Source organism: Astatotilapia calliptera, chromosome 6 (genome assembly GCF_964374335.1).
Source record: "Astatotilapia calliptera chromosome 6, fAstCal68.1, whole genome shotgun sequence".
Lineage (NCBI taxonomy): Eukaryota > Metazoa > Chordata > Actinopteri > Cichliformes > Cichlidae > Astatotilapia > Astatotilapia calliptera.
In genome coordinates this window covers 16370367-16381339 of record NC_137427.1, presented here as the reverse complement: position 1 = coordinate 16381339, position 10973 = coordinate 16370367, and the positions used below count along the sequence as shown (strand labels likewise).

Below are 10973 nucleotides of genomic sequence, written 5' to 3'. Positions count from 1 at the left end.
CCTCCAACACAGACAGCTCTGCCTCAATATTAGTACGCAGCCTGAGTTTGTCCCTCTTCTGAGAAGCTTGATAAGCAATAATATGGCCTCTAATAACGACTTTAAAGGACTCCCACAAAACAGAGTCTGAAACTACACCATTATCATTAAATTGTAAAAATTCTGCGATTTTAGTAGATAGGTAAACCGTAAAAGAGTCATTTAGATATAAAGAGGGGTTAAATTTCCAATTGTATTGGGGGGTATATAGGTTGAAGTCAATTACCGTTGAGAGAGGTGCGTGGTCCGAAACTAAAATACTGTGATAAGTGGAACTAACCACTTTCGAAATAAGCCTGGAATCAATAAGAAAATAGTCAATTCTACTGAAGCTGCCATGGACAGGGGAGAAGAAAGAGTATTGCTTTTCTAACGGATGCTGGTGCCTCCAAATGTCAACCAAGTCCAAAGATTTAGTAAGAGTATTGAGTACAGAAACAGCTCTCAAGGTTGGGGCCAGGGACGCAGAAGACCTATCCAACAATGGATCGAAATAACAATTAAAATCACCACCGATAATGATATTATGGTCATTGTATTGTGAGACAAGATTGAATATTTTACTAAAGAAGTCAGGGTTGTCAAAATTAGGGGCATAGATGTTCAAGAGGACTACAGGGGTGGAGTTGACTGTACCTGTAACAAGTATGAACCTCCCACCTGGATCACATATCTGAGTTTTGAATATAAAAGGAATAGTTCTGCGAACAAGAATGGCAACCCCTCTCGCCCTGGAAGAAAAGGCGGACTGGTACACCTGTGACACCCATACCGATCTTAATCGCCTCTGCTCTGAAGGTTGGATATGGACTCGTTTCTTCTTTCTGCATCAAGTAAGGAATGTAGTGAAAGTTCCCAAGAGGTTAAAAACACCACTGAAAAAATGCCATCAGACCTGAGTTGGGACACTTGGATTATGGAGCTTCTGGACCAAGAGAGTGGATGGGAGCATGTGTTTAATAAGTAAGAGAATAACGTCCCCCAAAATGTTTAAACTTCAAAGCTCATGCATACATTAGTGATGGGCAGATGAAGCACTGAAGCTTTTCATCCAATTGGTTCACCCCAGCGCAAAGCTTCTTGAAGCTTTATTTGCTCTAGTAGGACACCTACTGGACGTAAAAATATTAGTTGGCATGAATTTGAAGAGTGTGGCCTTTTGCACACAGCCTGTAAATGTCAACAACAAAAGGAGTGTGTAAAACATGTATATTGTAGTGATGCAGTATACTGTGTATATTTATACTGGCAGTATGGAAAATGATTATTTGGAAATGCTTAAAATGGAAATGATCATTTACTGTGAGGTGAGGTGTGGTTGGGGTGTGGACAGTGGTTGTGCTTTTGTAACGTTGAGGTATGGACAGCTACACACTGAGGCGTCAGTCCTGCCCATATTTTATTCAGTAAAAACTAAATTTTCACTGCTTTTATGACCTTTTTAGTGGGGAGAACATAGCTAGGATTTAATGATTTAACAAATCTTATAAATCCTTTGTCCTCCACAATGCTAAATGGCTGGGAGTCCTCAATCACCATGCTAACCAGGTTTTCATCTATTTGAGATTGTTCTCCTGAGGAAAGACAATAAAAACAAAGCACAAATATAAATATCACACACGTAACTTATTACAGTTGTATAATATTGTTATATCATTTAGTAACATTACGGCATGCTATTATTATCATGGCATTTGATGGCTCACCTGGTCTTGCTCAACAATCGCTGTTCCCCTTATTCTCATGCAAAGCTCTGTAGTGCCTAAGCATGGATGAGGTGTTGTTGTTATATCCCAGCTCCCTGGCACATAGCAAACACTTCACCTTGTACAAAAGTAAATACAGCTTAACATAAATTGTATTGCACCATCAGTATTATGAAAATACATCTTCTGTAGAAATACCTTGTTGGGAGGAATAAGATCAAAATGTTCCCACACAGGGGAGGACATCCTCCTCTTCTTAGCTGGCTCCATTCTCTCCTGAGTTTCTCTCCTCACTCTCATAAACCTCCAAACTGCCTCCCAGCTGTCTCCAACTCTCACTAACCGCAGCTCTCCATCAAACACCCACATTTTGATTGAAGTCTGAGGGGTTTGTATCGCTGTCACATCTCGCGACAAAGTTCGAACCACTTCATGAACCAGTCACGTGGTACAGCCGGGCAGCGAGGCTTCGGACGTCATCATTTTCAGCTCCTCCCATAAATGAAGCAAGCCTCGATACGTGCATCGCGGAAACGCCCCCTCCATTACTCGACACATCACTAGCATACATGCACATCTAGTGCTCAGCGTCTAATTGTGTGTTTGTGTTTTTACCTTTTTGCAGTAGCGTAGTGAAACATTTGGGCGGTGGATAAATAATGGAAAATAAAATTCAGACTAGAGACGGCTTCAGGTGAGTACACGTGGTGCACAAGGACCAAAGCTCACCTTCTCAACCTGGACAAAATGAATTATTTTACACTGATACTGTAAACTTTTGTTTGTGTGTCAGGTTTCCATACATCGGAAACAGCTGCTGCATCTGTAATTCTGTCCATCCTGAGGAGAGTCCACACTCTACATCAGATCCTTGGCTCACCTATAATGATGCACAGGTGCTGCACACAACTGGATCTGCAGCTTGTGAGGAACAGCAGCACTCAGCCTACATCCTGTTTTACAAGATTAACGTAAGAAGACACAGTCTCACTAACCACTTTAATAGTGACTTGTGTCCCAAATACTGTTTATTTGTCTTAGTTACAGATAGTGAAATAAAATGGGAAATGATTGTTTCATAATTGTATACTCAGCTTGGTCGAGAACGAGGGGCAGGATTTTGAATTGATGCCATTGGTGCATTTACTAAAGTTCTGGGGTCAGTTTGAATATCAGTGACTTTGACCTTGAGTTCAAGTTTTCTGAAAATGTTGTGAATGCTACAACTCTGTGACGAGAAGTAAGTCTCCTAGGTCTTTAAATTTGTATATAGGTGCATTTACTAGGAAGCTGAAGGGTTGCACTGCGGGCCATCTGTAGAGGTGTAGAGTCAACAACCTGTCTCTGAATGTTTAGATTAGATTAGATTAGATTAGATTAGATAGAACTTTATTAATCCCTCGGGCGGGTTCCTCTGGGAAATTCGATTTCCAAAAAAGCACAGCACCGACAGAAGTTACAGAGTTACTGAATATTATATATATATACACACACACACACACACACACACACACACACACACACACACACACACACACACACACACACATATATAAATACAGAGACAATATAAATAAAATATACGAAGGGGATAAATAGAATAAATAGGAATAAAAAATAAAAATACAAGTGAATTGCACATTTCAAGTATTGAGTCTATTGCACTGTTGACTATTTACAAAAGTATTGCACAAAAGGTATTGCACAGTGAGGTGAAGAGGCACTACAGCTTAGTTGTTCCCCCCTCCTTTGTCCTCCTGTTTCCCCTCCCTCTCCCCTCCAGAGAGGAGTTAAACAGTCTGATGGCGTGTGGGACAAAGGAGTTTTTAAGTCTGTTAGTTCTTGTCTTTGGGAGAAGCAACCTGTCACTGAACAGACTCTTCTGGTTGTTAATGGCCATGTGCAGAGGATGCCCAGCATTGTTCATAATGTCCATCAGTTTCTTTAATGTCCTTTTCTCTGCCACTGTCACCAGAGTGTCCAGCTTCATGCCGACCACAGAGCTAGCCCTCCTGATCAGTTTCTCCAGCCTGGATGAGTCCTTCTTTGCTGTGCTGCTCCCCCAGCACACCAAAACAAAACAAAAGAGATCGTTGACTTCAGGAGAGCACAGTGGGATCACTGCCCACTTAACATGAATGGATCCTCTGTGGAGGTCGTCAAGAGCACCAGATTTCTTGGTGTCCACCTGGCGGAGAACCACTCCTGCTCCCTCAACACCAGCTCCATAACCAAGAAGGCCCAGCAGCGTCTCTACTTCATGCAGAAGCTGAGGAAAGCCCATCTCCCACCATCCATTCTCACCACCTTTTACAGTGGGACTAATGAGAGCATCCTAAGTAGCTGCATCACTGTCTGGTATGGTAACTGCAGCGTATTGGATCGCAGTACCCTACAACGGATTGTGAGAGCAGCTAAGAAGGTCATTGGAGCCCCTCTCCCCTCCTTATAACACCCGCTTGCTGGAGGACCCCACACAGCCTTCAAACACACTCTTCACCCTGCTGCCTTCTGGAAAGAGGTCCCACAACATCCGGGCCCTCGCTACCAAACTACGGAAAAGTTTCTTCCCACAAGCCGTCAGACCCCTGAACACTCAGTGACTGCACTGGCACACGCACACCTTCACACATGTCACTACCAAGCACTTATCTGCAGTATCTCACACTCATATACATACATACAGACACCAAGTTACTTTTGCACAATACTCAGCATTTTGCACATTTCCATTGTCTTGTGTCTGTTTCGTCCTGTTCTGTCACGTTTTGCACTGTTTTGTCTTGTTTATTTTTGCAATTTATGCACACTGCACTTTATGTAGTCCTGGGTTTGTCCGTATATGTCATATATAGCACCAGGGTCTCGGAGGAACGCTGTCTCGTTTCACTCTGTACAGCACCTCTGCACGTGGTTAAAATGACAATAAAAGCCACTTGACTTGACCTGTTTTGTGTAGCAGTTGCTTGGAGACGAGCACCATACAGTTCAAATGAGCATACATTCCAAAATATGCAAATTTGCCCCATACATCATAATGATGATGTTTGCTGTTCAGGGTGTGAACGTTCTATGCTGAAAGTTTATAAATATACAACCTTTGACTGCTTGTTTTCAGTTGAACTTTTGCAAAGCTGAGGAGATTTTGGCTGCGATCACATCAAGTCCAAAGATGTTTAAACTTCTTTTTCACAGAAAGGTAAGTTTGAAGAGACTCGCAGCACATTTCTATGAATATTTTCTTATGGTAAACAAGCATTTTTGAAACTTTTAAGGAAGCTTCTTGGATGATTTCTGTAAAAACTGAATTTTGAATCCAAATGAAGGATTTTGTATTTTCATACCATATACTTTGTTTTATGCCATTACTGATGTTGCTTTTCTTGTTTCTAAACAGAAATCACACAAACAAAACGTGGCAGAGAAGGAAATTCCTTCTACGTCTCATCAGAGGTAAAGAAATGCGCCAGTCTTTAATGCTGCTGGAGATATTTATAGCAGTGGTTTGGTTGGAGCTCTTTTATTTCCCTTTTATTGGCATTTTTCTTCCACCTTGTGTATTTACATCTTTTTTACTACTTCTAGTCTTGTCTATAATTTATATTGATTCAGAGATTAGCGTTTGAAAATGTAGAGTGTAAATGTACAAAATACATGATTTTGTTCCATTACAGTTATTAATTTTTATCTGCAATCTCCAGCATGTACTCCTTGTTAAAAATTTGCACTTTGAAAAATAACATTTACACTTTTGTCCTCATCAGCATCCCGGATGCTCCTGTTACTGAAAATGGTCAAAAGAAGAAGAGAAAATGGAGACACCTCTGCTGTTCCTCGGTTTGCTTTTACACAAAACATATGAAATGCACATTCTCTTTAAATTGCACTTGTTAATTTAAAGTGACTTTACTTTTTTAATAAACGTATGTTTGTTCGTCCTCTGCAGCAAACTGACAGCGATGCAGAGGCAGAGAGCAACACTGTGAAGACACAAAAAAAGTGTCGCTGGTTTCTTTTTAAATTCTGGAAGGTATGTTTTATGGAAAGAGTCACTGTCATCAAGCATTTACTCATCACAGTTAAATGAGAAGAATTAAGAGCAATTTAGCACACAGCCATGTCCTCAAATTAAGTTCAAAGATGTTTAAACGTTTTTTTTTCACAGAAAGGTAAGTTCGAAGAGACTTGCAGGATGTTTCTCTAAATATTTTTTATGGTGAATAAGCATTTTTGAAGCTTCATGGATGATTTCTGTAAAAACTGAATTTTGATCAGAACCAAATGAAGGATTTTGTATTTCATAGGACAAACTTTAAAACTCAATTTAAGGCATGAATAAATTGTTTTTATTTTATTTAAAGATATTCCTATATCTGCTTCATGAGCTGACAGCTCACTAAAGTGATAAATAATATGAAATAATACCAAATTCTCTAACTGGACACTTTTCATGGAGAGACCCACTTGGTATGTTTGTTTTATGCCATTACTGATGTTGCTTTTCTTGTTTCTAAACAGAAATTACACAAACAAAACGTGGCAGAGAAGGAAATTCCTTCTACGTCTCATCAGAGGTAAAGAAATGCGCCACTCTTTAATGCTGCTGGAGATATTTATAGCAGTGGTTTGGTTGGAGCTCTTTTATTTCCCTTTTATTGGCATTTTTCTTCCACCTTGTGTATTTACATCTTTTTTACTCCTTCTAGTCTTGTCTATTATTTATATGGATGCAGAGATTAGCGTTTGAAAATGTAGAGTGTAAATGTATAAAATACATGATTTTGTTCATGTTGGTATTCCATTACAGTTATTCACTTTTATTAGCAATCTGTATTAGCAAAATGTACTCCTTCTTATAAATTTCCACAACATTTACACTTTTGTCCTCATCAGCATCCCGGATGCTTCTGTTGCTGCCACACCAGCTAACCCTGAAAATGGCCAAAAGAAGAGAAAATGGAGACACATCTTCTGCTGTTCCTCGGTTTGCTTTTACACAAAACATATGAAATACACATTCTCTTTAAAATGTACTTTTTAATAAACTTATGTTTGTTCGTCCTCTGCAGCAAACTGACAGCGATGCAGAGGCAGAGAGCAACACTGTGAAGACTCTTTTTAAATCCGGGAAGGTATGTTTTATGGAAAGAGTCACTGTCATCAAGCATTTACTCATCACAGTTAAATGAGAGCAATTAAGAGCAATGAGGCACACAGCTATGTCCTATATATTTATATCAGGTAAGAAGCACCACGGAAACGATCCCAGCAGACCTGAGTTGGGACACTTGGATTATGGAGCTTCTGGACCAAGAGAGTGGATGGGAGCATGTGTTTAACAGGTAAGAGAAAGACGTCCTCCAAAATGTTTCAACTTCAAAGCTCATGCATCCATGCACATACACTGCTCAGCATCCTGACATCTTTCCTAATTTTGTGTTTGTGTTTTTACCTTTTTGGAGCAGTGTAGCATGCGGTGGAGAAATAATAGAAAGTCAAACTGGGACTATAGACTGCTTCGGGTGAGTACACGTGGTGCACAAAGACCAAAGCTCACTTTGTCAAAGTGGAGAAAATGAATTCTTTTACACTGATACTGTAAACGTTGTGCGTGTGTGTCAGGTTTCCAAACATCGGAAACACCTGCTATATGAACTCCTGCCTGCAGAGCCTCCTCAACATTGAGGAGTTCATAAGAGACATCAGGCGTCAGGAGGTTTTGTGGAGCACAGATCCAGAAGCTCAGCTCTTAAGGTGCGCTACGTCAACCTTCTACTTTCTTCAAAAACCTGAAGAACAAAGAGATCTAACAGCAGAAATGTCTGTTTACCCTTTCCTTTCTACAGAAGGCTCATTGATGTCAGGGACTGTCATGAGTCAACAGATTATGGCCTTAAAGATCACCACCTAAGAGCTTTTAAGAAGGCATTCAGCAGTCAAGCTCCTGAATACACCGGCAGTGCACAGAAAGTGCGTCAGCTATTTGGACATTTTGTTTTTTTGCTTTACCTTCTGATTTTGATGTACTGTTTTAAATCTCTCTGCTTTTCTTTCAGGACGCTCATGAATTCCTAACATTGTTCCTCAATGAGGTCAAAAGGCTCGCACCTCACCTGGAGAGGAACGCAGCTCTCCTGGGCCAAAGTTATACCTGCCCAGTAGAAGAGCATCACATTTTTAAAATGGAAAACATGAGGACATGCAAGAGGTAAGCCTGTCTTTCAGAAACGCAGAGCTGGTTGCAATATTTTCATATACCTCTTTTCCACCTACCTGATCTTTACTTTAACTACGTTACTCCTGAAATGTGTAGCTGTGGTCACCAATCATCACAGCACGAGGACTTCACCAGCTTGTCTCTTGACCTTGTTCCAGAGGGGTCTATTATAAACATGTTAGAGACATACTTGAAGGTAAGATCACAAATTCCAATAGAGTTGTAGTGTCAGCGATCTTAACACACCTTTTTTGTTAGTGTTTGTGCGTATGTGTGTGTGCATATGTTGAGATTTCTTTCTACCATAAAGCCTGTTTTCTCTGTGCTGTTGTTCAGGAACAAGAAATAGAATTTCGCTGTGATTGTGGAGGGACGGCCTCAGAACTGAAGTCGTCTTTTGATACACTGCCAAGGTGAGTAAGGTCACATCAGAAGTGATCGACTGACCAGGTTTCCAAACTGTGGCGCATCAAATATCAGAGTTTTTCGAGACAATACTTGAGCAGTCGTTTTCTCCCATCTTCTGTTTGTGTTTGACACTCATTCTTCTTATTTTCTACCTTGTTTGTGTTTTTTTTTTCTTTTCTGCCAGAGTCCTGATCTTGCATCTGAAGAGGTTTGGCTTTACACAAACCTACAACATTAAGAAGGTGGATGACCCCGTCAGGCTGCAGAGGGACTTGGTGGTGCCATCCAATCAGGTAAAAAGAGACTGCAGAACGTCTCAGGCTACGTCCACACTAGCCCTGATAGATTTGAAAACTCCGTGTCCACACTAGTGTTTTCAGTCATTTTCAAATAGTTGTGCGTCTGCATTGAAACGGCCGAAAACGCTTACGTTCCAGTCCTGCGCATGCGCAAAAGTGAGTGAGGATTACAGAATTTGAAGAAAAGCTATCCGGAGCATGTACAAACTGATATTAATCTTTTTTAGGGCTGTCAAAGTTGAGAGCAATCAAAACAACCGCTGTATAATGCACTCGGCTATCTTTGTTTAATTGCTCACATGACTGCATCACATGGCTAAAATGCGTCATCGTTTTAGAAAGTCTGCGTTTTCGAGTGTCCACACTGCGACGGGACAACTCCGTTTTGAAATGTGTGCGTTTTCGAGAGCATTTTCAAGATGCTGTGTTTTTCCTTGAGGAAAACGCCATCTCAGTGTGGACGGGAGGTCAAAGCGGAGAGAAAACGATGTGTTTTCAAACGAAAACGCATTAGTGTGGACGTAGCCTCAGCAAATCAGCTTAATTATGGCTCTGATGTGAGACTTTGTGAAACTAACACTCTTTGGATTTGTTCCTTCTCAGGGTGGTGGCTGTTATAGTCTTGTCAGCATCATCAATCATTATGGAGGCACAGAGTCAGGTAAAACAACAGACTTGTTACAAACAGAAAATGAAAACTTTCTACTTTTCAGTGAAGGACTCACACACAAAAGCTTTTGATGTTCTAAGACGCACTAAGTCAAAATCACTGTTTGCTTGAATCAGCTGACTTCCAGAAGTTGGATTCATTTGTCTTAATGTGATTTCAGGACACTACATCTGTAGTTCTGTCCATCCTGAGGAGAGTCAGCACTCTACATCAGATCGCTGGCTCACCTATAATGACGCACAGGTGCTCCACACAACCGGATCGGCAGCTTGTGAGGAACAGCAGCACTCGGCCTACATGCTGTTTTACAAGAGAAACGTAAGAAGACACAGCATCTCATCCTGAAGTGAGAGAATTTTTAAATGTCCTGTTACCTTGTTAACCAGTTTTGTCTTCATTCTCAGTTCTGAAACAGGAAATGGAAGGAAGGTCATCATCATGCTGAGAAGAAACAACACTCGTCCCAGCCCACCATCGCACACTGGAGGACAAGTACTGGTAAGTATTGCCCTCAGGAGGAAGGGTCCTCCCAGAGAGCCTGGTCCTCCCAAGATTTCTTCCTCCAGGAGGGAGTTTTTTCTTGCCACCGTCGCCCCACATTCACTGGTCTCATCAGCAGGGACATTTTTAACATCCTAAGACCTGAACTCTTTCATGGCATGCATTTTTAATTTCTCTGTGCCATTTGGGTTGATTGGGACCTGATGAATGTGAAAACAAAGACATCAGATTCGGACTATCTTTTTTTTGTTTCTCAAAAAAATGAGATCCACATATGAGGACATTCATTTTAAAGTTCGATTGAACAGGGGCAGTGTAATGTCCTTCCTCATAAGTGGATATCAGGTTTTTGAAGAGCAAAATTTTGTATTTTGGTCTCATAAATCTTATGTCCACATATGTGGACACCAGGTCCTAGGAGGTTAAAACAAAATCTACTAGTAGTGCAGCACTACTAGAGATCGTCCTTTTCTAGACCAGTGTTTGGCTTGCTCTCTGGAACAACAAATTAGTGCTGTCAGCGTTAACGTCATTTTAACTAATGACGTTTACGCTGACAGCACTAATTTGTTGTTATTATTATTAATATTATTATTAATTTATTTGTAAAATAAATTAAATTTAAAAAAACAAAGAAACAATTTGATTCTTTATGTTATTTTGTTTTATTAAAATCAAAATAACAACAAAACAAAAATAACTAATAAAAAAAATATTAAAAGTATTCAGCAGTGTTTTGTGAAATTTGTAATGAGCCTTAGTTAAGTTGATGTCACAGAAGTTTCTGAATCATTTAGATTGTTCAACAAACTGATTCACTCAGGTAAAGATGGTAAGCTGGAGCAATGGTACGCTTGGAGTTCAGTTTAAGTTTTCAGACAAACATTCACTCGATCAGTTGCAGCTTCTGCTTTTAAATAAATGATTTAGCTGCAAATGTTTAGCTGCAGGTAGCAAAGTCCAAAAGTGACAACATTTCCACTGCAGTCTCTCCAGAAATGGCTTATAAACTTTTGACCAAATTAGACATTTATCCTTGGATCATTGACAACCCTGTAGGGTGAAAATCTTTAATTGTACCTTTTATAACATTTTAACAAGTTACTGTCTCCTGCTGCATGTTTCCTGTTTTG

The 10973-nt window shown here is 40.2% G+C and overlaps 1 protein-coding gene across 1 annotated transcript; it reads left to right on the top strand.

Moving 5' to 3' along the window:
- The first annotated feature begins 7008 nt into the window (after nucleotides 1-7008).
- LOC145429417 (ubiquitin carboxyl-terminal hydrolase 37-like) lies at nucleotides 7009-10177 on the top strand. Its single transcript, XM_080302810.1, has 6 exons — nucleotides 7009-7499; nucleotides 7592-7715; nucleotides 7802-7953; nucleotides 8059-9330; nucleotides 9500-9657; nucleotides 9744-10177. Exons 1-4 carry the CDS (start codon nucleotides 7396-7398, stop codon nucleotides 8186-8188), a joined length of 510 nt encoding a protein of 169 aa, XP_080158936.1. The 5' UTR covers nucleotides 7009-7395; the 3' UTR covers nucleotides 8189-9330; nucleotides 9500-9657; nucleotides 9744-10177.
- The last annotated feature ends 796 nt before the right edge of the window (nucleotides 10178-10973 follow it).